Here is a 26833-nt window from a genome sequence, read left to right on the forward strand (position 1 = left end):
TGTACCCAATATTTAAAAAATTTACAAATGTAATAAAAATATAGGTATCGGCATCGGTATCGGCAAGTACCAAAAATAAAAGTATCGGTATCGGGCGAGTACTGGAAAAAGTGGTATCGGTGCATCCCGAGTTCTAACCTTAACTGAACACTCCTGAACTAGTTAATCAAGGTCTTAAGACTCACCAGAAACTTTGGCTAGGTTTTAGCTAAACTCCAGGATGTTGGCCCCTCCAGGAGCAGGATTGGACACTCCTGGTTAATACAGTAAATATTCAGCCTTCTCCACCTGACTTTACTACCATATTATGAAATATCCTAGTCAAACAACGTAAGCTTGGTTTACACTACACAACGTTTGCCCAGATTTACAGTCTGGAGGAGTAGACGGTAGAGACAGTCTGGAGATTTTGGTCACTCGAAGTCGACAGATTTTTGCAGAAAATCGCATAGGTGTAAGGTGGTCACAAACACCGATTTCTTAGCTTCAAACTAGGATTCCACCTAGACAGCTTTGATATTTTTAGACAATTTAGAATGCCTATGGTTTTAATTTGCCATGCATATTTTAGAAATGAGGCACATGTCTCTGTGTGAGTTTTTTGTGTTCAGAGCAACTTGAAAGTCTGATAGTGTGTGATCCTCAGTCATTTAGTGTATCATTTATGTTTATCATTTATCATTGATTGTGATTGGCTCAACTGCTATGTGGCCTTACATATGTCAGCAGAGAAGGGAGTCATATAGGTAGACAAGTAACATTCATTGAAGAAAAAAAATAGGGTCAATTATGATTTCATGCCAACTTTAAAAACACAAATAGATCTTTAATTTTCAAATCTTTCAAACTTTATTGCACTGATTTAAATAAATTGATCTTTAAATGTGTAAACGTGTTCTAAAAGTACTTCTTGATTTTTCAATATAAACATTCAGCATTCAAGTGGAAAAACGCTTGTTCTGTGTCTTGCATTAAAAAAAGATGTGATCAATACATAGTACTTAGCATCACTAAATTATAATAAAAGTACAAAACTAAATGTGAAACCCAACCCAAAATAAGTCTGTTTTTGCAACAATGGCAAATCAAAATATCAAATTATATTAGTATTTAAAAGCTACATCAAATATCTCTCCTCTTAAAAGTGCTTAATGAATTAATGTAACATTTACAGCTCACAAAATCATTACAACCTGATTTAAGGTATATTTTTAAATTACCTTATAATTACTACTACACAATGCACATTGGCCACTTTACATATTTATGAGATTTAATGGTGGCAAATGCAAATGATTGTCTCAGAGATCAATTTGATCCAGCAAAACACACCATCTGTTTTATTCAACCCTAAATCCCTAAAGGGACAACACAGCAAAGCCGATGAGGAGGTAAAGGAGCAGCTGGTTCGTCATGCTGTGATGGGGATGAACGAAAGACTTACAATTACGACAGCTTGAACAATGGAGTGTCTCTTCTGTAGTGTTTGACCAGTGTAATACTGACATGCCATCAGATGGGGCTGTTCTCGTCTCTGACCAATGAGATGACACTGCAGTCTGTAGAACAATTACGCAACCGTGACTTTGTCGACATCTCACCGCTCTGACATTTCCCGTGGCCTCTGGAGAGACAGAAAACAAATGTCAGCTCCATTAACACAGAAAATAATTCGATTAGATTTTTGGTCAAGCGTGAGTGCGAGGAGTTTTCCACTAGTGCTTTCTGCACTGCCTCTGGCGGTCTGGAGAGAAAGGAAATAGAACAGAATTTTGCTCTTGAAATTAAATAAACAAACTGAAAATCAAATATTAAAAAAAAAACCGGTTTTATTTCAGCTAGTTGTCACAGCAACATTTCTCATTTTCATTTAGTTTAACTTGATGTACTAAAATGCCTAAAACCAATAGTGAAACAGAAAATGAATAAAAACTATATAGACTTTTAAAGAATAATAACAAAAACAAAATTACGAAAACTTAAATTATAAAGAAATCAGAAAACATAAAAACCAATTCAAAATGTTAATCAAAACAAAAATAGTCTCTCAATGATATTAAAATAATAAAAGTCATATTGGGTAATACTAATCAAAAGTTCAAAACACACTTGCGGTCTTCATACCCACTTTGCAAGTGTGGGTAATGAGAAAGGTGCTTTGGCTTCAAAAGACCGAATGTAGCACAGCAGCCTTGTGTATCATTTTCATGGTGCTTTTACCATCATGTGTTTGTCCTCATTTTTGGAGCTTGACAACTGTGGTCTTTTACCTTGTTATGAGGTAAACGACCTGTGTGAAGGGTTGGAATGGTGTAAGGGTAAATTCATGACAGAATTTCCATTTTTGGATGATTTGTGGCACGTGAGAGTACCTGCTGTCTGGGATGAGGTGCAGCGTGCGGTAGAGGTCAGCAGTGGAGGGCATCTTCACCGAAGCTGCTTTAGGGGTGGAGAACAGGGACTTGGTCACGAGTGGTGGAGTGGACTGCAGTTTGGCCTCGGGTTCTGTGCCTAGAGATAGACACACGAACTGTGAACTTCAACTACCAAGTTCTACGAACAGAAAAGCGATGCATTTCACAGAATCAATCAACTGATCACCAGTGAGCAAGTGTCAGACGTGGGATGTTTTGTAGGGTCTCAGGGACACTCACCAACTGATAATGCACTGTGAGGTTCAGACAATGCAGGTCTTTTACGGTCTACAAATGGAGTCATGTTCAAAAACTGGGTCTTCAGCCATGCAGCTCGATCTTCTTCAAATGCTTTCCTCTAAAGAGGGAAGAAACTAACAGGAGTTAGGGGCTGTTCACAAGAACATCTGCTCGAGTTAAAAACGGCCGGATGGAGTGCAATGATGTACCAAAATTTCTGCAACCAAAAACGTATAGTGTCAGAGGGCCAAAAATCCCTGCTCATGGTCTAATTAGCTTTTTTTTTTTTTTCTCGGATGGTGTGTTTTGATCATGTCAGTGTCTTTGGTACGCAAACAACACTGGCAACACTGCAACAGGTAAACATGTCAGCTGTATGGATGTGAAGAGCTTTCAGTTCATTGTTAGAAGAAGCTATGGACTCGGATGATGAACAGATGTTTTACTCAGATGTTGAGTGAGTTAGTTTGCTTATTTATTTAGGCCATATCAGCCGCAAGGCTATCTTTAGGCAAAAACAGATAAATAACAAGTCAAGCAAATTACCAAAAAAAAACAATACATATATAAAAAGATATTTAAGATTAATACTAGACAAAAATTCTAAAATACATTCAGGTGACACTTTAAATACATCAGCTAAACACATCTCCGAACATTAAAAACAGTGACAGTCCAGTCCTGTTTAACAGGAATTGTAGTTTGACAAGGAAGGCATGATGTTGGTGGTTCACCTTTTAATAAATAGCTTTGTGTCTTGCAAGTCTTGTATGACTTAAATGGCAACTTGACCATACCTAGATTTGAAATGAGTCATTTTTTAGATTTACTTATTTCCGTGGCATTCATCCCATTCCATCTGCCACACAAGAGTTTCTCGAAACCATTCAAGGAAAATTTGATTTCTAAATTCATGCCTCCTTTAATATTAATTGTAATAAATGTATTTGTATGTATTCAGTACCTCGTGTCCCAGACGAATAGCAGCTTCAGTGAAATTCTTCCTCTCTTGCTCAAAGTTCCTCTTCTGCTCATTGAAGAGTCTCCACTCCTCTTTGAGCCGCTCTTTCTCCTCCAGTGTGTAGCAGTCGTTCAGCAGAGCTGCCGTCTCCTCATCGCACGGTGAGCTCAGCTGCTGCTGCAAACACACACCAGACTCAATACAGCCACACGTCTACAGGCTTTCTGCAAGCTTGATGAAGGAAAATTTAAGACCTTTTAAGACCAATTAAAGAATTTAAGGAACAAATTCAAGGGAACAGTGTATCACTATGTTCTGTAAATGTCTGAGGAGAACACAATGAAATGTATTAGAAGCACTTCAAAGATTGAAAATATAACTTCCATAACTTAATTTTATGAAAAAATTGCTTAGCTAGAATATGGAAATAACTTTTACTTTACCTTCTGATCACACTACAAACATTGATGTTCTTCCTCAGTATTTTTTGTCTTGCTTTCCAGTGCAAATGTCTAAAGATTCTTAAATCACCATGCAAATATGACATAAGAAGTCTCGTTTTCTGAGAAATTTATCAAAATGCAGTGAATTTATGATTATGAAAAAAAAAAGACATATCTGCCAATGCAAGCGGAAAACCTGTTTATATAGCCAGTTGACATTTCGCTTAAGACTTCATATCTCAAATGCAAAATGTATCTTGATTTAAGGTTTCTGGACATTTATATTTTGTTAAAAAAGAGACAAGAATACAAAGACAATGTAAAACTTTCTGCTCTGATTTAAGACCTTTTCAGGCTTTAATTTGTGGAAGGGCAAATTAAGACTTTTTAAAACCCTGAATTGGGGCAAGTGCAAACACACTATATGATCTATGTTTGGGCCCAATTTATGGAAGGGATCAGAGACACTGAATGGCATATGCTCATACACAAAGGATCCATAAATCATTACATAAGGCAATAAATACACTGACAGCCAGTTTGGGTCCATTGACAGAATCTGATATTGGAAGTGATGTACTACTGTACATTAGTGTTTAGTGTGTACAGACATTGACCTGTAGAAGCTGCTGCTGCATGTGGATGAACTCTTTACACTGCTGTAACTCCATTCTCATCCGCTGCATCTCCTCCTCATGCTCCTTCCTGGACATCATCTCCTCTCCCTCGCGCTCCTGACACGCCACCAGCGACGCTGCAACACAAGCACAAGCAGTGGCATCCGTGAGCAAGGCCCATTACAAAAGAACTGACTCTAAAGAGTGTTTTGTCTAAAATTCAACATCACTACAGTTTGCAAGAACAGGACCAGAATGTAACAGATGAAATATTTTAGAGCAAAGTGTAACTAGAAAAATTTATATTTACTAGGACCCTATATAATCTCTTTTATTTTTCCAAATTCATGGTTAAATTAAATTTGAGTAATCAAAAAGCATGTCTAATTTATTGAAATCATGAAACATACACAATTTATAAAAAAATAAAAATAAAATGGATGAAATTAGTTTTATTTTTTCTCAAATTCGTTTTTTGTTTTCATTTTAATTTTTCTGGATTCCATTAAAATTTTATAATCAAAATGATGTCTAATCAATTGAATTCATAAACAACTTGATTTATTTTTTTTACAATAATACGAAATATAGTTTTTGAAAATCGTGTAATCAAATGACGGCATAAAACATTGACAACTGAATTCATCTTTTAAATCACATGAAAACTGAATGTTACGTAATGATTTGAATTCATCCTATTTGCGTCATCACAATTTTCCTCTTACATATGTGACCCTGCAGCACAAAAGCAGTCTTAAGTCGCTGGGGTATATTTGTAGCAATAGCCAAAAATACATTGTATGGGTCAAAATTATCAATTTTTCTTTTATGCCAAAAATCATTAGGATATTAAGTAAAGATCATGTTCCATGAAGATATTTTGTACATTTCCTACCGTAAATATATCAAAACTTAATTTTTGATTAGTAATATGCATTGCTAAGGACTTCATTCGGACAACTTTAAAGATGATTTTCTCAATATTTAGATTTTTTTGCACCCTCAGATTCCAGATTTACAAATAGTTGTATCTCGGCCAAATATTGTCCTATCCTAACAAACCATACATCAATAGAAATATTATTTATTCAGCTTTCAGATGATGTATAAATCTCAATTTCAAAAAATTGACCCTTATGACTGGTTTTGTGCTCCAGGGTCACATATGCATGTGTACTCACGTCTGTTCAATCATACTGCCGAGTAAAACTGTCCAGTGTTATTCTACCCCACCTCCAAAACCTAAACCATGCATATTCCTATAAAAGATTATACCATTTGAAGTTTATTTTTAATGAAGTGTCTGAGTGACTGAATGAGAAGGTGAATGAGTTTTCGTTTTGTGTTTCATTTCACAACAGACCTCTTCTTAATTATTCTCACCGTGCTGCTGGTTTTTCTCAATATGTTGTAATGAAATCTACAGCACTGCTAAGTACTTTATCCCTTGAGGCAATTGTTGTCGCACTGGTTTATTTTGGCCATTTACTCCAGAACATATACATTTATAGATCTGAAAAAGCATTTAAGAAGGAAAGCAACAGCCACACGTCGTACCTTGGCTGTCGAGTCTCTCCATGTGGCTCTTGAGCTTCCTCCACTGCAGGCGGATGCTGTTGGTGAGCTGCTCGCGGGCCTGTTCACACGACTGCTCCAGAGTCTCTCTGCTGGAGTCACCGATCTCCTCCTCACCCTCAGAGACAGCCTGATGAAGGGATCGTTCATCCAAAAATTAAAACTCTGTCAATTACACATCCTCATGTCATTCCAAACCCATAAGACTTCAAACAAATAAAGATATTCCAAGATAGTCCATTCCACCGTCACAATAAATTCATAATGAGATTGTAAAAGCAATCCAAATGAATAGAGCAGTTTAATCCAAGTCTTTTAAAGAGACACATTCGCTTTATACGAACAGATTTGAATTTTTTTTATATAAATATGAACATTGATCAACACACGTACTGCACATTTAGCACAAATGTGACCCTGGACCACAAAACCAGTCATAAGGGTCGATTTTTTGAAATTGAGATTTATGCATCATCTGAAAGCTGAATAAATAAGCTTTCCATTGATGTATGGTTTGTTAGATTTGGCTGAGATACAACTATTTGAAAATCTGGAATCTGAAGGTGCAAAAAAAAAATCTAAATACTGAGAAAATTGCCTTTAACATCAAATTTTCATTTTTGGGTGAACTATCCCTTTAAGACTGCTCCAGGGTCACACAAATATGGTAAACCGAAGCTTAACTCTATTTTCTTTTTCACCATATTTGATGAGCTCTTTGTATACTGATCAATGTTTATATATGAAAAAAAGCCTAAAATAAATCTGTTCATCACATAAAGCTCATGCATTTCTCTCCGCTCAATCTTCATTTGGATTATTCTTACAATCTCTTTATGAACGTTTTGTTTTGAACAGTAATCTGCCATGTTCCATTAAAATAATCGTTGTTTATTAAAGATGAACAAAAGTCTTATGGGTTTGGAACAACATGGTGAGAAAATTATACCAAAAATAAAACAATAATGTATGTATATTATAACTCCAGGTAAGATTTTAGAAATAAATTTTCGGTATTATCTAATGTACAAAAGTAGGCAAAAATGGCTAATTAGGTATTGGTTAGTCAAAAAGGACAGTTGATTCAGAGGTGGTGCCTTTTGGTTTCATGTTGACGTAGGTTTATCGAGTTGAAACGACACTGTTTGATGCTTTAACATGAGATGCTATTTACAACTTTAAACAACATGTCATTGTTCATAGAGTGTGCGAGGAGACTTCTGACCTGCTCGAGGCTATCATTCGCTGGCTCTGTTTTGATGCAGGGTTTCTTTGGGCTCAGAATGGTGATCATGTCCTTCTTCATGTGCTGCAACACTTTTTTAAGCTCAGAGTTCTCCATCATCAGAGATCTCTGCCGTGTCTCATAATCACTCAGCAGAGCCCTGTACATCTCACCCTCATGTCTGACAGCACAAGAGCAAATGTTTTACACTGTGAGGAATACAAATGCCATGTCAAAGAGCCACATGAGCACTGGAGGTTACCTGGCCTCCATCTTTCCCGTCTTCCAGAGGCCTCTCTTGCCATCTGACCTTCCCACATGGTTTGATATTTCAATGGCTGAACACAAATGCAAACAGAGAATACAGAAATACTGTAAACTTCAAATCTTTCATCTTTCAGGATAATGTGAATTGTGAATGTTTGCAGTCTAAAAAGGAAAATAAAAGAATAAAACAGACATCTGGCTGCTTCACTATATTAAAGGTTGTCAGCAATGCAAGCTCTCACAGAGTTTCTTGTCTCTCTTGTCCATGAGCAGCTGGTTGAGACGTTCCTTTAGTTTGGTGCACTCTCTCTCTTTCCGCTTGGTGTCGTGGTTGTACTGCGTGGCACGGCTAGAGATGATGCTCTGCAGTTTCTGTACCTGCACCATATTAATTACACATAGAAGTAAGGGTGCTGTATGATTATTATGCAGGGTATATACACAGTAGCCTACACTAAAGTCATAAAACAAATTACTATAATATTACACTCTATAACTAGAATATAGTCAGTGCATGTACAAGGTAAAATTGTCCCCGTTTCCAGCAGGTATTGAAGGGATGGTCAACAACAAAAAAAAAAATCAGCTTTTGGTCCCCATTAACTTCCATAGTATTTTCATCCATGCTATAGAAGTCAATGGCTACCAGCAACTGGTCGGTTACCCACATTCTTCAAAATATCTTCTTGCAGGTTCATTTTTAAGTGAACCATCCCTTTAAGATGCGCTTTTCTTTATCCAGAGTATGGTCGGCCAGTATGCATTGCAGTTTTCAACTGGTATTAACATGCACCTCTAACACGTCTTTTGATCACTTGTGATCACTTCCTCATAACACGTCTAGTAATGATTACATATTAAGCGAGAGGCGAGTAGGTGGTGCTGTCTGGGACACATTTAGGACAGACAGCGTTTCCACTGCAAGCGATCGGGTCACACTTGCCTTTGATACCACAGATCATGACATTCTTTTGGTTAACTTTTTTTTACCACTTTAAGTTAACAAAAGAAGTGTCATATAACCCACAACTTCAGAAAGGAGTGACACAGGGCTCATTTTAGGTCAGCCAGGTTGCACACAGACACAGTGGGGACCATATGGTGGAAAATACATTGCTATTTTGCATTTTCAAACTTTGTGTTTGAGAAACAAAATTGTAGTTTAGTTGAAAGAAAATGCTGGAACAAAAATGCATTAGCAAATATAGGGCAACATGGTGGGGTGCAGTTGGACCATGTGAACGGAGTTTCTCTTACTTCCTCTTTCTCAGACTTGAGCCAGTTCTGTAAGGTTTTGATCTTCAGCTGTAGCTGTCGCTCACCCTCATGCAGGCCCGAGTTATCTCTCCTGGTGTGCTCCAGCTGGTCCTGAGACACAATTACACAACAGTAGTAGAAATTAACAGTAGGCTGCTTGTGTTTTTTGCGTAGAAATTTTACAACACTTTCCTCTTATTTCACTATTTTATGGATAAATTAGTAAACTCAGCACCACAGCACTGTGCAAAATAGATCTCACTTCACGAATGTTGAATGTGTTACTGGTAAAAAATAAATAAATAAAGTCATACTCCAGACTGTAACTGAAACTGTGGCAAATTTTTAGCATTTTCTACCATTTAAAATTAAGTCATCATTAGCAAGGCATCAAAACTTTGTGAAATCCGGTGAAAAGGCATTAATAAAAAATTAAATAAAAAATCTTCGAAATCATAAAAATTCATATTCACTACAGAAATCTTCCAGACTTTTACAGGAAGATTTTACTTATTTCCCTGACTATTCCAGGCCTGGAAATCACATTTTAAAATTCCTTCATATTTCCAACCCATTGTTTTGTCTGGAGTAAACATAGAAAGCGGAGTACTTTGAGTCTACAGTTGCTGTGCTGCAGATGCTCGAGGTCACTGCCGTTCTTCAGCTGCTGCGTCTCCAGCTCATGTAGGGCTCGCTGAGCTCTCCTCTGCAGCTGCAGTACTTCATAGAGCAGGTTCAAAACCGGCACAGCGCTCAGACTGCCTGATTTAGACTCTAAACTCACTCCAGTCAAGCCCAGCGAACACACCTCCTGAGGAGAACCAAGACAAACAACAACTTCAATTTTGGTTAAATTAACATTAATTGCAACACTTAATTCCTATGCAAACTGACATGCTAGTAAAAAGTCAGAGAACTTGCATTGTCCAGTCTGGACCCCTTTTAACGGTCATATTTTGTGTTAGTTAAATTACTCGTGTCGGAAGTGTGAAGTAGACACAACAATCTTAGCCATTTTTATATATCACTCATCTTGCGCAAAATGTCCGAAAAAACAATTAATTTACAGACATACTGTATATCCTAAAAACTATATCCCCGTTACTGATATGTTTTAAACCATGTCATTTTAGGTCAAAGTACTGGCTGGGAGTCGATGACCTCTGATGGATGAGAATCGCAATATGGCCGTTCAAAAAACACCAGTGGTTTTACCTCCGTTTATAATTCTATGAGCAATCTATTAAGAAACAAGGTGGAAATATCTTGGATATGTAACCCTGGTTCCCCGAGTAGGGAATGAGACACTGCGTCATTAGCTGACTCAATGGGAACACCTTCCAAGTGTTACTACAGAGTAATATTACAGAGTGTCTTCCAGTTTATGAGCCTGTGAAAACACAATGAGAGAAAAATGACACCTGTTCAAACAGATAAAACCTGGGAACCAAGAGTGAAGTCAACATCCAGATTATCAAATCAAATAAAAGTGTGCAGAGAGGCCCAACCTGCCGCCACACAAGTATCCTCTAAAGTTGCATCCTTTGATAATGCCTGAGAAGGTGCAACACCTCTCGTGGAGTGAGCTTGAATGCCGAGGCGAAGATGTGCCACTCACCCAAGTCGCATCTTATACCCAATGCAACATCTGTTGTTTCATAGTGGCAACATCCTTGTTGCGGCCACTAAAACACACAAACAGCTGATCAGATTTACAACACTGGCTCATGCAGTCAACGTTAATCCGTAGCATATGTGGTCTCTCATTCTCCTACGACTCAAAGAATGGAGGAGAAAATGACTGCAACAACATCCAGAGAGCAAAATGAAGGAGAAGCTACTTTTGATATGCAACCTAGCTTCGGCCACAACAAAACCATCACTAGACTGGGAGCAATCACCATTACATACACCTTGAGTGTAGCTGGGGCTGCACCCGTAGAAAATTACCCTTGAAGGAATGCCAGCACTGAACCAACAGGGCAGGGATCTGGACTGTGATTGTGCTCTCTGCACAGTGACGCAAAAAAAAACAACACCACCACTTAAAAGCGTATAGTCTCCTAGTAGAGGGTATCGCCATTATCTCTGGTCAAAAAATGTAAGAGCCTGATTCAAAGACTTAACCAGTAGTTTCCACATTTCTTGCCAGGGATCCCACATGCTGCCCCAAGCCTGAGAGTGTAAGGGCTTGTCCAAATACTCACACTTGCGGTTTTTGCAATTGACCACTTGTCTACTTACATGATGTATTTCCTGTATTTGGCCCAAGTGTTCACGTGAGCATGAAGACCACAAGTGTGTGTAGAACTTTTCATTGCCTGATGGGACACACTTATAGTTAGGGCTGGGTATCGAGTTCGATACTTTTTAGGCACCGACCGAATTGCCTCGATACCATCGAGTATCGAAAAACGTCTTGTCGTTCTGTACCAAATTTCGATACCTAAGGGGTTAATCTCATCAGCGTCAGTGAGCCAATAAGCCTGCAGCACTGTGGCTCTGGAGATGAGTCTTTGAGTTTGTATAAACATCAACAAGCTGAAAAATAAAACCAAAGTTTTTTTTTAGATAATGTAATCTTGTTAAAATTGATTTCATAAAATTGGTATCGAAAAAAGTATCGTTCAGGAACCGGTATCGAAGTCAAGGTATCGGTATCGAAAAATTTTGAACGATACCCAGACCTACTTATAGTATTGTTAAATGCAAATATTTACAGAGCTTTATGTTGATTTTCAATACTTGGCATTTTAAAATAAACTTTTAAACATCTGTTCAGTCTGTGTAACACAAGACACAATTTAGTAATTGTGGTGCTTCTAATAAAGTGATAAAATGCACTTGTACAAAATTAACACTCATTTTTGCACCAATAAAATGTGCAAAACTTTGTTTTTCTACCAAATTTGATGTAATATCTAATTACTATTAATATTTACCTTACACTGAAAAGGCTTCTGCAACCTCTCGCGAGATCTCGGCAAAAAGTCACGATTTATTTGCAGACCATGGTGCATGATAGGATACACTTAGCCTTGAATACCATTCCAGAGCATTTTTTTGCTCTCAAGTGGGCAAGACTACAAGTGTGGGTATTTGGACAAGCATTTACCAAAAGCATCTATGGTCGCAAGTTCCAACATTACCAATAGAGTTCAATGGAACTTGTGACGCATAGTTAGCTAACAATGCTTTTGGGAAATGCTCCTCAGATCTCCCAAGGAAGCTCCTCCAGGAGAGACACCAAACCTGAGAACAATATGGTGAAATGGCCAAAATGGTGATACCAGCACTCTGACCTTCCGGACCCTCATAAGAACTGCCGGAAGCAGACTTCGTGGAAAAGCACTCAGATGGACCATCGGCAGCACATAAGCCAGAGTGTCCATCCCCAGAGACAATAGAGGAGACAGAGAGAATGAAATGGGGCAATGAGATGTCTCGCTCAAAACTAACAGGGCAGATCCACTACTGCCCTGTCAAAACTCTGCTGAATCAGACCAACGGTCTAAGAATGCAAATTCCATTCTCCAGGCCTCAACCTGTACCCTGAGAAAGAGCAGCTCCCAGATTCAAACCACGTGGGAGATGCACCGCCCTCAGCGACAGAAGCTTTGGAATGGGGCATAAATGCATCCCCCCTGGTGGTTTCATATAAGAGACCACTGATGTTGTCCATCCTGATGACCACATGACAGTCTCTAATGTCTGGAAGGAAATGGCTCAAGGCTAAAAACCACCATCACCTCCATGTAATTAATGTGCCACATGAGATGATCACCTTTCCAGATTCAATAGACTGGATGTTTTTCAAAAAACTGCACAAGACATTTATCATCGCCTTGCAGTGACAGACTTTGCCCAAAGGCACAAACCACCATCCTTTTTCAGCACTAGAAAATACTGGATGTAGAAACCAGATTCCCTCTTGGGAGGAAGCATTTTCTCTACAGCTCCTATCTTCTTACAGGGAGTGTATTTTCTGCCCTAAAATCTGAGCTTCCTGAGCTTCTGTGGTGAGTAGGGCTGTCAAAATGGCTGAAAAACTACATTTGAATTTTGTACTTAAATATTATCAATATTCAAATTTAAAAGGCATAATTTCAGTTGGGGGGGGGGGGCTTTTGGCTTCTCTCCCGAGGCCACAAGAGGGCGCATCGAGCAAAATATTATTAATGCACGTCTCTTCAAAGCAATAAAATAACACGACTATCTTTGAAAAAAAAGTGCATAATGTTTAAATTGTTTATAAACCAAATATAATTAATTAAGTTGCTTAGACAATTAGAAACATGTATGTGTTTATAGTTTAATACAAAAGACTGAAAACAAAATCACAAATAGTACTTTTTTCATTTAAAAACATGAGATGCAGTGGGATGGGGAAAAACCACCATAAACTCGAGACATGTTTTTTTAAAAGTTGAACTTACGTTAATTTTACATGGAGGTAGCAGTGCTGCATCTAATGGGTTCAACTGGATAAGCTAAGAAAAACATTAAAATGCAATGACACTTACATCGTCATCGCATAATTCTTGCGTGCCACTGATAAGGCTGCCTGATGCACACCTAAAATTCGAATGCAACGTTTTTGCATTCGAATGTGGATTTTTATTTTAAATTAAACGAATATTCAAATGTTTTTTTTTAAATTTTTTTTACAGCCCTAGTGGTGAGCAATGAGGGGGGTAGTGCCAAAATTGGATAGTGCACCTCTTTTATATGGTTTGCAGAACCCAACAAGAGACATTCAGCAGATGTTCTGCCAAATGAACAGAGAAGCATCAGGAATTTTACAGCTTAAGCCTGTGAAAGAGGGTCACTGAGGCTCATTTGAGAGCAATGCAATTGCCAGATCAGAGAAAGCCTTCTATGTCTCCAGTCAGTGCATGAGATATGAGCGTACCAAAACGTCCTGTGCCTCTGTCTGTTGCAAGCCTTCCCAAATGGGACCTTTAAGTGGCTGAGCAGCAGATAAAACCCATCCCATAATGTAAGAATGCACAGCCTGACTCAAAATAACGGGTTCAGTATGCAGCATGGTGGCAATGCTTCTTAAAAGCACATCATCATAAACTTCTGGGCTCCGTAGGCATTGCTGTGTGGCACGCAAATAAAAAGATTGTTGTTCAACACATGGTCCGAGATGTGAAGTGGCAAAACAAACAGAACAGAATCTCAAGAGACTGCAAAGAAAAAGGCAATTGTCTGAAGGGGGCCTGTCCTCTCTTTTCATACCCATTGTTCAGCAACATGTTTTGTGTATATGAAAAGTCAAAGACAAATTTCCACATTAGTGGACAAGAATTAATTAACAATGATTACCCTCAACAATTCACCGCATCACTGAAGAGCCCCAACTGGGCAACAGGAGCATTCAGGACGTCTCTCTCACACATATCTGGGAGATTCAACCACAGATGTCTCTCTGTCGCCACCAAAACCGCCATAGAATGATGGTTCGTATGAGCCGTATGCTTCCTGATTTGAAGTGACTGAGCTTCTTGGCTGCCTCAGGAATCAAGCCAGCCTCTTCTTCCATATACTTAAAGGGACAATTCTTCTCCTCCTCGTCACCTTAGGGTGCCATTTTGGAGAGTATCACGACGCATGCGCATGCTCTCCTTTAAATGTAAACAAGGCGTGTTCAACGTACGCTGCACCATGCGCATTTGTTGTTTATGCGCAAGAAAATCGCGCATGCATCGTGATACTCTCCAAAATGGCGCTCTAGGGTGATGCGGAGGAGAAGAATTCTTCCAACCTAGGGTGAAGTCATTATGTACATTAAAGTCCACGTGAACTGGAAGTTGCTGCCGACTTTATTTCAGTATAGTGACGTATTTCCAACTGAAACGAATTATTGAGTAGAGGGCGGGGTTTTATTTTAGTGCTCCTCCTCTCCAAGCCATCAAACTTACATCATTCCAGAGTGGAAGCAAATGTTCAGATTTTGATTACCAAGATAAACCATATTGCACGGATTAATTGTTCACCTCAAGACTAGAAATGTGCGCTAACAAAGTAAATAGAATCCATTTGGATTTCATGAGGACTTCAACAGCAATTTGGGACATATATAATGTAATTTAATGGAGAACTATGTGAGTGGCGTGAGATTTTGAACAGCCTCCTGAGTCGTAGCTGGGCGCCGCGGACAGCATGTGGTTCCACTGCGGTGCATGCACTCATAGAATACAATATGTTTGAATTTTACATTTAATTTATCATGGCATGTGTCACAACACTCAAAGCTCTAATCCAAAGAGGGACACATTTCTTGGAAAGAGTGCCGCTCTGACTATTGCCAAACTCCTCAAGAGTCCAATACAGCAGTAGAAAGAACACTTTCCCAGCCGAAAGTGCAAACTCCACCAGAGATACACATGACATCTGATCTGGTGAGAGCGCAAGAAAAAGGGAGCAATCCATCAGCTGACTCTCAATAGCCTCAAGCTCAACACTGGATCTCCAGGACCCAAGCTCATGAGCCAGGACCACAAGGGATGACTGATTTTCTTATATTATTCATAAAGAGGGCCTTAAACAAAGGACTTCACTGTTAAATTATTGCAGTGTGATATATTCAAAAAGCCATTAAGTGTGGCTTGAGCATGACAAAGACCCAAACTCTTAACGCACTTATCGTGTGTGTCCTCACTCATGATGAAACAAGGAAACCGAGAAATGCGAAGACATAGCAGAGGGAGGCGCTAGCGCAATCAGCCAATGAATCCGCGCCATTCTGTACGGACTTCAAACAATCGTCACACCTGGAGGGTGTTCCCATAGGTTCACTCGAAGACAGGAACATTACTCTAAATAATCTTAAGAGCTAGAATTACGGCGCCTTAAAGGGGTCATATGATGCGATTTCAAGTTTTCCTTTCTCTTTGGAGTGTTACAAGCTGATTGTGCATAGATAAGATCCCTGAAGTTGCAAAGACTAAAGTCTCAAAACCAAAGAGATATTCTTTATAAAAGTTAAGACTCTGCCACGCCCCCCTAAAACGGCTCATTCTAACACGCCCCCACATATCTACCCCACTATGTGGAAATATTTGCATAATCCCGCCGCAAATGTGCAAAGGTACAAGTACATCTGCCCTGTCCCTCACATTTATTCAATGGGACTGAAGCACCACTTGCGCTGTTCGTTTGATGTTACATGTGCAAGACCACAATAAATGGAGCCATGGGGACAAAGTAAACGCTGTAAAAACGTCACTCGTTGCTTTGCGTTTAATGCTAGTAAAACTTACATTTAAGTCCATTTAAATCATTACATTATCCATGTTGCTTTATTTCTCTATCACCAATCAGATGAAAGATAATAGTAATAGTTTAACCCCTGACATCATCATATCCGACATGTGAGCAACTCCTCTTGTAGTGTACCTGATTGATATATGCGATGCACTGCGATATGTTCTCCTCAGTGCAGAACGCACTTAACACGCTGTAGGAGGTTTTGGGCAGAGCCATGGTGGAATGCAGCGAATGGTGCAAGTTTTGCCTGGAGGGAGACATGCTGATCCCAGAAATACTGGAAAGCTCTTTGGTGTCTGTACAAAAGACAAAAGAAAAGGCAGAGCCTGTTATTAAAGCCTGGCGAAACTAGACATGTCTAACATGACTGTTTTAACATGGTGCCGTGTAGCTGCAAAATAACTAACCTGGGGAGAGTTTAAGTTGAAGAAAAGTTTTAAAATAATAATAAAGAAACAAATACTTCAGGTAGTAGTGTTGCCAAGATATTGAATAAAACACTATGCGGTGCATTTATATATTTGATAATGAGTTAAATGAAAATGGTCTGAAGTTTTTAATAGGATTTCAAGATGGTCTGCTGATGATCTGTGTGAAATGTGGTGAAGATCAGACAATGGTCTAGAAGTTTGAAAAACTAGGTTTTAGACATTACAATTCAAAACGCAGAAAAACTAGTCTGAAATTGAAACCATGCTGGTTTTGACTCTTTGCATTCAGCTTTGCACAAGTTCAGGAAAAAATAAGAATTTTGTTTCTAGGCCTAACAGTTCAAGCGTTACTAGCCTCGGCATGAGTGCAGATTTGACCTGTTGGTGGTGCTAAAGGGTTTTAGATAGAGATATCAAATTTGCTATGGTAATAGTGTAGATTGTCCTCTATCTGTGTGCCAAATTTCCCCAAGTATGGTCATTCGGGCTGCAATAGAGTTATTAGTGGAGCAGGACAAGAATAAGAAAGAGACTGTGCTTCGGTGATCGGCACCTAATAAAAATATTAGTTCACTAACAACCAAAATGGTGTCATTATTTACTCACCCTCATCATGTTCCCCAATAAGTATGCTATTATGTATCCAAACACAAATTTGACAATTTTTGAACAAACTTCACAACACCTTTTCTCCCCCCATACAACAACAACTAACAGACAAATCTGTTAAGATTAGAAGTTTTGCAGATATGGTCACTATAAACTGTTTGATGGAAAACAGTTGCATGAAGATTCTTCAGAAATGACTCTTTTGTGTCAGGCTTGGAAAGACATGAGGATGAGTTAAAAATTGTAAATATTCTTTGTTTGTTAAACTATTACTTCCAACATATTACAGGAAAAAAAAAAAAAAAAGAGCGAGAACAGGGAGAAACATTATTTAATATTGTAAAATTTGCTTCAATACAATGCAACACTTCACAGATTAATTACAAACCATGCTCAAATTAGCTCAATCTCTTAACAAGATCAAGCCGACTCAACATTTCCATGTTTGCTGCTCACCGAGAGATGGATCTGGCATCATTGTTGGAGTCCACCAATCTCCCATGTCAACCTTCAGCTCGGATGGGATTCTCCAGTGTCCTGCTCATCCAAATGAGACGCAAGGCTGGACACAAGTGGCTGGGCCAGAGACAGAGGCTAGCACTCGGCCATCGCGCCTGAAACCGAAGAGAGGCGCACTGGATTACACAGCAGAAGGCCTGTGAAGCCGGATTAAACAGCCGTGGAATCCCACTGCAGGATTACCAGAAGCAGCGGGGGACGGAGCGGGTGGAGATCACGCAGAGCAAGAAAAGCATAAAGCACAGGAGGATTGATGTGTCATACAAGTGCATTTCCCCCCAAACCAGTTAAGTGCAAACCCCGCCCCACAGCCCATTTCATTGGTTAAGCCATTCACACAGACACTTGTCAAGAAAAGGTAAGACTTCACAGATTCAGTTCAGAATTCAGAAAAAAACATGGATGCATCCAATCGCGAAAAACAGTAAATACTTTGAGGAAGTGCTACCAACAACACAATTGTGTAGTAGACGATGAGCTCTGCAATTAACATGACAAATGAAATGGGTCTATGCCTTAAAAAAAAAAAAAAAAACACTTACACTTTTAAAATGTTTTGTTGTTTTGCAGTGCAATTATCTACACATTTTCAAATCAAGATACATTTACTTGAGAAGCAAAATGACTTAAGATATAATTAGTGTTGTTTTTGGCGGCCTGTTTTAATTTTAGTTTTAGTCTAGTCTTTGTGTGAAACTGTCATTTTAGTTTTTATTAGTTTTAGTCACGTTCATACTCTTTTTAGTCTAGTCAAGTTTTAGTCAACTAAAAGTCTGAGCATTTTAGTCTAGTTTTAGTCGACGAAAACTGATGACATTTAGTCTAGTTTTAGTCAATGAAAATTGTATTTTAGTCTCTTTTTAGAAATGCAATTCTATTTAACCCAGTCAATATAGTATAAGTACCTAGTAGTATAGACGAAACCAAAATTTTCTTTTAGCCAAACCCATTTCAAACAAGGTTATCTTATTATATTATTGTAACCTTATAGACTCAAGAATACATCCATTCCAGACACAGAAGACGCTCTGATTTGAATTTACAACATTAATTTTACCAAACAAACATGTTAGAAGTACACACACATAAATTTAAATAAAGACGAACTCCGGCCGGCCGGCCATCGGTCCCTTTCTCTGTGTCAGACTTAACTTTGTTTGGTTTTCGTCTTCTAAATCAGTGTTTCCCAACCTTTCGTGGCACCCTTTGGAAATTTTAACAAATTTGTGGCACCATACAAAATTAATTTTGTCACAATATTTGAATTTCTAACTTCGATATGATAATTTGAAAAGTATAGATATTCGGTACAACAGGGAAGAACTGCAGAATATAATGTCATACAGATATTTTTAATATTATAAAAAGAAATGTGTCTATCAATGGTGGCAATCAGTAGGCTAATTTCTAATGAAGAGACCAATTTATATGACAGATTTTAATGTAGGCTTTTATTCATATGTAAACATTGTGAGATAGCTAGTTATAATGGTAATTAAACAAAGTTTTGATTTTACAGCTGGGTAATTTTGTTGCAGTAGCACGAGATAGCTTGATTTAAAACTTTGAATTGAATAAAAAAATGACAAGGAGGCTAAGCAGTTAATAATAAAATAAGAACAAATAAAGAAATTACTAATGATAGCACAAATAAAAAAAAATCACGATAGGCCTACAAATGAAATAAATTGCTTTTTAGTTTTTCAGGTAGGTCTAACACACAGTAGGGCTATTAAGAGAATTTTTTTTTTACCAATTATCCAAATAATGTTTAATCCTAGAAAGCTATTATCATCAGAGGACACATGAGCATAACGGTTAGCAGATCAATGAATGAGAGGGCAGCGTTACCAGAGTTGCCCATTTACCACACCTTGTTACAGCACAGTAGGGCTATTGCAAACAGAAACAATACTGTACTACATAGATGTTTCCTGTCAGCTCGATTTTTGAGTGGACTTTGCTGTTCCGATGAGCATGAACGCGAGCGACTGAGCGGAGCACACACACGCATAGAGCGGATAACACGCAGAGCGTCACACCACGTGAAAGTGAATCCTGAGCGGTGAACTCATTTTCGGCAGCCGGAATTTCGGTGCATCTCTAATTATTGCCGACATTAGAAATGGATATTATATAATAGCTGCTTTTTTGAACATTTTAGCAATTTAAAAATATTAAAAAAGGATTTTTTACACGGCACCCCTGCTCTCGACAGACGCGGCACCCCGGTTGGGAAACACTGTGTTAGAGGAGCTTGCCCTTATCTGTGCTTTTTAAACTGGCTGGATGTATAATGAAGTGCTGATGAACGTAACTTTTCAGCTTGGATTTAGAAATCCTGCTTATAGCAATGCTGCATAAGTATAAGTCCAGTCACCTTATCTCTACAACAGTGAGTCTAGCATCAGCCTTTATCATTTTAAATTATTTGCATGTGAGGCTGTACTTTTTTTTTTTTTAATTTTATTCTATATTTTAAACTTTTACATAATGTTCACTTATGTCAATCTGTATTTTTTGAACCAGAATAGTCTCAAGAGATTTTACTTGATAAATTTCCACCCTATCACTTTTTTCACCTTTTTTATCACCTTTTTGTTACTTTGCTATTAAGTTTATGCAGATGACATCTGTTATGATTGGCTAAATCCCTCACCTCTGAAAGAAGTGATAATCCATGTTTATGGGTTGCATTTTTACTGTGGCGGTTAATATTGTTGCTGCCTCGCCATTTTTCTATAAAAGCCTCCAGTACATGGACCCTTTCCACAAACTGTGATGACGAGTTATTAGCATGGTAAATCTAGTAAAGTTTTCATTTTAATTAAAAAAAAAAAAAAACATATTTATACATCATACTTTGTGTTTCTCTACCTTGGCATTAAATTACAGAAAACTGGTTAATGCTGCTACGTGACTGTTTCTAATACTATGGCTGAGGGAGTGATAGCGAATTTGACATCTTTCTCTTTTTTTAACCAATGTAATCAGTCTCTCTATTTTTGTGGGAACTCAAAAATAATATTTGGAGTTTCAGTTTTACACTGTAAGTTTACCCAACTATGAAGACTTCTGCTTCTGAAAACCCTGTAAATGTGAAAAGGGTCCATTGTTACATTACAGGTTCAGTATCATCATCTTCCTCTCTTTCCAGCTTCCTCAATGTTTCAAAACTGTGCAGCCAACTGCAATATGTAAACGGAAAGGTGAGAAACATCCTGTTTTCCATAATCAGCAATCAAATATTAACATTTCTATGCACAGGTTTGGGAGCCGCAGCAGAGCAGTTGAACCAGACCGAGCTGGCAGTGCTGCTGAACCTGCTGCAGGGTCAAACAGACAATCTAAGCATCCCGCAGATGGCGGAGTATCTCCGCAGCTCGTCCTCTGAAGCCTCCACGTCAGTGCTCTCCAGAACGCCCGCCGCCCTCTCCACCCCTGAACCGGACGCGGCGCCGCAGCTCGAACTGCTTAGTCATCTCTCCACCTTAATCCAATCCTCTAGCGTCCCGCAGCCGGCAGAACTCCCGCAGGAAGACCAGGCCGGCCTGCTCACGCTCCTGTTGGAGCAGCTGATAAAGGCCCCGGCGCCGGGGGCGGAGCAGGCAGATGAAAGCAACGGAGTCCGGCCGGATGAGGGTACGGCACGAGGCGGCTCCGCTTCTGTCATGGGCGGCGATCGCGAGGGCAAGTGTTAGTTAAGTCTATGGGGGGGCGGGACCTGAGTAGTCAAATGCTGTGATTGGCCTGCAGGCTCGTTATGCGAGACCCACCCGCATCAAAGAAACCATACGCTTTTCTTGCAGAGATGTCACTCTTTTTTTTGTTGTTGTTGTTTTCTTCCTAATGTCTTACAGAGGGGGAAACGTTTAATTAGTTGAAAGGCTTCAGGCTAACGAATAGAGAAATAAATTGTCATGTTTATTTGAAAATCCAGATGTTTATTTTCTGCTTTTCGTGAACTTCCATTGAGTTTTACATTCATGCAGTATTTAGTTTTATTTTCAAAGGAACAAAATCCCCAGAGCCCCGTCTGCTCGCTCACTGCGTCGGTGCCCAGTGGACTTTTTGTGTGCAAAAATCTGCTCACAGACAGGACGTGGGAGCTCTTCATCTATTGGCACACACTGCAAGTCCTTGAGAGATGGTTACAGTGTGTGCGTTAAATTGTCACTCTTTTAAATCCAGATTAAACAGTCCTAATAAAGAGCCATTTTGGACACATCTCTATTTATGTGCCTCTCTTCTAGTACATTCAGAAAACAACACTTAACTGGAGTAAGCTCAGTAACATTTCCGACTGCTGACTTGCATGCATCATTTAGCATCTTACTGAATTGGTTTAGCACAGTTGGGTGAATCTTCAAATCCTGTCAATAATATGCCCGTATCATATTTCACTCTGACATTGAAGAATTTATATAGAATTTGTTTTTCATTACTGTAATGCATAACCTATATTTTATATCTGCATTACAGTAGTAAGAATATAATTTATATGTACATTTCATTGCTGTAATGCAAAAAAATATAGTATATATTGCATTACAGTAAGAATTTAAAAAAAAATTTTTTTTTTAATTAATAAAATTATAATGTATAATTTTATACAGCATGGTTTTAATTATAGTCATCGTCACATGACCAGCATTTTCGTCTCGTCTCGTTTTCGTCACGTAATAAAGGTTCGTTGACGACGATATTTAGTCATAATTTTCGTTGACGAAAGCAACACTAGATATAATACTTGTTTTCTGAAAAATGTATCAAAATTAAGTGACTATGCTTAAAATAACAAAAGTATCTTAACCCATTGGAATATATGGTCAATAGAATGCTTTATATTTATATTTTATGTTAAGCAAAGGAGTTATGACTAAGGCCCAAGCCATTGTTCTTTTTTCCTCTTGGATAATTCATTTTCATATGCTTTTTATCCACACCATCAAATCCATTGATATTTGCAAGGTACAATCTGTAAATTCTTTCTCTTTTTTTTTTCTTGAATTATGTAAAAATTAGTGCTGACAAATAATTAATCGCGATTAATCACATCCAAAATAAACGTTTTTGTTTACATAATATGCGCGTGTGTACTGTGTATATTTATATATATATATATATATATACAAACACATGTATGTAAATATTTAAGAAAAATGTTGTTTATATAATATATATATATATATAAGAATATAAATATATACATGTAAATATTTTCAAAATACATACTGTATGTGTGTGCTTTTATATATACACATAATAAATATACACAGTACACACACACACATATAATGTAAACAAAAACTTTTATTTTGGATGCGATTAGTCACGATTAATCGTTTGACTGCACTAGTAAAAATGTATTCGATTTACTTTTTTACTGTTGTGACAAGTTTCCATAATGCATATTTATCAAAATATATTTTATATGAAGTGTATATGCATAAAGTAAAACATTTAAGATGTATAAATGTGAATATAAAGGTTAATTATGTGTTTCAATTTACACATTGTTTGGTGAACAAGGATGTGGAATGGTCCCGATCCCAATTGCCCACTCGCTCTCTTGCCCTACTTTCCTGTCTATACTCCACTGTCTTATTCAGAGAGACTAAACTAAATCCAAAAATAAAATGCGAGAGGTCATAATGGCAGGGTTTGGAAAAATCCTATTTGAAAAACTATAAGCAATTAGTAACAGATGCTTATCTTAGCAAACACCGCTATGTTATTTTCACTGGGTATTTGCAGGTTTTGTAGAGTTGGATTTAAAACTTTTTAAGACCTTTCTGATGCCACTTCAAGTGAAATTAAAGGCCAATTTCACAGTAACAAAAGGGCTCAATTCTAGCATTTCTGAGCTTTTTTGACAGGTTTTTCCCACCATTTTGTGCTTTGAACTCTGATTCCACTGTCTGCATTCTTATAATATACATTAAAATGACCATGTATACACCTGGCCAGTTTCTAATAAGAAAAAAGTTCATTATTATAAAAAAATAAAAATAAAAAATAAGCTTTTCTGACTACCCCAAGTATGTGCTTTCAGTGATCTGATCACAAAATGTTTTAGACCTGATTTTTCCTTTGCTTTTGATTTTATATGGTTTGTTCTGGCATACAGATTTATGGATGTGTGAACTAATATGTTAATAATTAATCCTCTATGCTCCGCTTCTTTTCCTTATGTTTTAAACTGTACTTTGTTTTCAGTACCTGTTATGATGTTAAATGAAAAACAACATTGCTTTCTGTAGTCAAGGTCATTCTGTTCTGAGAGGCTTGGGCGGTGGAGAGTGGTTTTATCAAGAAGATATTAGCACGCTTAGGGAGAGAGTAGATAAGGGACTTTAACTCCATGTCAGCAGCTGGAGTGATTCTCATTCTTCTGATTTCACAAGCGATCTCATGGATGGGTGGAACATTAACTTATATAACATTACTTAGTGCTGGGCGGTATACCGGTTCATACCGAATACCGGTGTTTATTTTTGTTATGATATGAATTTTTAAAATAACGCAATACCGGTGTACGTCGCTTAAACAACGTTGGGAACGCAACACTGTTTGAAAGAAGTCCCTTTTCACTGTTGCACTGTGGCGAGGGAACAGCTGTATGTGTTACGAAGCGTGAAAGTTCTGAAACTGAAGCTGTAGAACTAATAGAACGTGATGACACAGAAGATCCATGTCAGCAGCTGGAGTGATTCTCATTCTTCTGATTTCACAAGCGCTCTCATGGATGGGTGGAACATTAACTTATATAACATTACTTAGTGCTGGGCGGTATACCGGTTCATACCGAATACCGGTGTTTATTTTTGTTATGATATGAATTTTTAAAATAACGCAATACCGGTGTACGTCGCTTAAACAACGTTGGGAACGCAACACTGTTTGAAAGAAGTCCCTTTTCACTGTTGCACTGTGGCGAGGGAACAGCTGTATGTGTTACGAAGCGTGAAAGTTCTGAAACTGAAGCTGTAGAACTAATAGAACATGATGACACAGAAGAACTCATCCACAATATCCACATTGACCGCCACAAATATCCACCGCCCCCTGCCATCAGCTCCCGCGTCTCACACACACACGAGGAAATCAAAATCGTGAATCGAATCGTGAGTTGAGTGAATCGTTACATCCCTAGTGCTTAGTCACTATTTAGTGGTATTTTTGACAATATTCACTCATCATGACAGTAAAATAGGGCATTCTAAGTCAATATACTGCAGTATTTACTCTCTCAATCAGTAGAAAATATGGTTAACACCCGGTCATGCGTGAAAAAAAAATACCGTCATGTACCGTGAAACCGGTATAATTTTGAAAAATACCGTGATATAAATTTTTGGTCATACCGCCCAGCACTAACATTACTCACATTTAAAACACGGTTGTAATTTAATATCCTGTTCCTCAACAAAGGCCAGAATTGATCACCTCAGCACAGTTACAGAAGCAATACAGGAGGAAACTAAACAGTTTTACTCCCACTACAATGAATATATTTTTACCTAGTACACAAATCCTGTACATTTTCAAATCTCAAAAAAAATAAAAGTTTTAGTTAACGAACATGCATTGTATAAAATATAAACGTATAGCCCACACGAGTCTGGCCTACATGCTGTTTTATTACTGATTTTATTATTACTTTGTTAACAACTACATTATGCACCTGCTTTCCAACACCAATGCCAAATGAGATATTGCTTCAAAACGAAATGACATTAGAGCAAAGCAACCAGATTCAGTGGATTGTTTGGGTTTTATCACTAGATGGCAGAAACGTGCACTGCGGGTAATCAACCCAATACATTTGTATTTGAAGAACTTTGCCATCGCTACTTAGCGACACCAGTTAAATCTGATTCTAATATTCTCAGTTCTCACTATAACATTGCTTGTTTGAAAATCATATTTCACACACATTTGTTTACTCGCATTCAAAGGACGCAGTGGGTCTGTTTTCAGTCAGCTACATAGACAGCATTTTTGGGCGGATTTGAACATGTCTCTTCGCACCTAGACGCGCTGTCTATGTAGGCAGCACACGACAATTAGAGACACAACCGGAGTTTTAGCTTTAGCACAGCGGCTAACACGGATAGTCAAACAGGTTGACTTACATCAGCTGCGGCTCCACGGATCCAAGATACAGACCGATGAGTTTTTTCAGACTGGTCCGTGTTTAAAGTGTTTAAAGATGCCGTGTGTTTGTGTGAGACCGCCGCGCGAGTATCATCCACCTGCCATGAAGCGCAGGAGATGTTTGGATGATTTGAAGTGCACCTCTGTTCTTCTAAATAAACAAGCACGACTCTCATTGGCCAGCCTGTTGTCAAGCAACCAGCAACTCGCCATTTGATTGGCTGGATCATCCTTACAACACGCAACAGGTGTTTAACGCCTTCCTACAGAGAACTAACTGTAAATAATAAAATACACAAAGAAATGTTATTGATTTACTTGATTTTGTTTAACATTTATTTGTTGTATTATATCTATTTAACCTATTTTCACTTGTCTTTTATTAACTGATTTATTTTCTTCTGTATGGTCGAAACATGGAATATATATATATATATATAAAATGCTAGTGATGTCAGACGATTAATCGCGTCCAAAATAAAAGTTTTTGTTTACATAATATATGTGTGTGTGTACTGTGTATATTTATTATGTAGGCTATATATAAATACACACATGCATGTATATATTTAAGACAAATATGTTATGTTTATATATTAAATATATTTATATATAATATAAATTATGTTAATATAAATATATACATGTAAATATTTTCAAAATATATACTGTACGTGTGTATTTAGGGCCTATATATACATAATAAATATACACAGTACACACATATAATATGTACTTTTATGTACAAAGACTTTTATTTTGGATGCGATTAATCGCGATTAATTGTTTGACAGCTCAAAAAATACGCAACTAAATAAATAAATAAACTCAGTCAAAATA

The 26833-nt window shown here is 37.9% G+C and overlaps 1 protein-coding gene across 5 annotated transcripts; it reads right to left on the reverse strand.

The window, feature by feature from the left end:
- Positions 1–1080: 1080 nt before the first annotated feature.
- ssx2ipa (synovial sarcoma, X breakpoint 2 interacting protein a) lies at positions 1081–26152 on the reverse strand. 5 transcript variants are annotated; one of them, XM_016508268.1, is made up of 15 exons: positions 25972–26151; positions 17771–17928; positions 16404–16570; positions 9610–9810; positions 9000–9110; positions 7985–8120; positions 7738–7813; positions 7476–7656; positions 6233–6380; positions 4676–4812; positions 3619–3792; positions 2655–2772; positions 2373–2511; positions 1507–1624; positions 1081–1416 (listed from the first exon to the last, which is right to left on the reverse strand). In XM_016508268.1, exons 2-14 carry the CDS (start codon positions 17814–17816, stop codon positions 1513–1515), a joined length of 1746 nt encoding a protein of 581 aa, XP_016363754.1. In that variant the 5' UTR covers positions 17817–17928; positions 25972–26151; the 3' UTR covers positions 1081–1416; positions 1507–1512. The 5 variants fall into 5 exon arrangements, with proteins under 5 accessions (XP_016363754.1, XP_016363755.1, XP_016363752.1 ...); XM_016508269.1 differs by having other exon boundaries at positions 1081–1624; positions 3619–3789; XM_016508266.1 differs by having other exon boundaries at positions 1082–1624; positions 25972–26150.
- Between the last annotated feature and the right edge of the window lie 681 nt (positions 26153–26833).

Source organism: Sinocyclocheilus rhinocerous, unplaced genomic scaffold (genome assembly GCF_001515625.1).
Source record: "Sinocyclocheilus rhinocerous isolate Xijiao unplaced genomic scaffold, SAMN03320098_v1.1 scaffold173, whole genome shotgun sequence".
NCBI classification, from domain to species: domain Eukaryota; kingdom Metazoa; phylum Chordata; class Actinopteri; order Cypriniformes; family Cyprinidae; genus Sinocyclocheilus; species Sinocyclocheilus rhinocerous.

Bases quoted from the DNA above. Each gene is read 5' to 3' on its own strand.
- ssx2ipa (XM_016508268.1), bottom strand. From the start codon at position 17,816: ATGGGAGATTGGTGGACTCCAACAATGATGCCAGATCCATCTCTCG. The intron at 16,571-17,770 runs GTGAGCAGCAAA...TCTTTTGTACAG, and splicing joins GATGCCAGATCCATCTCTCG to ACACCAAAGAGCTTTCCAGT. The intron at 8,121-8,999 runs GTAAGAGAAACT...AATATGGTGCAG, and splicing joins TCAAGTCTGAGAAAGAGGAA to GTACAGAAACTGCAGAGCAT.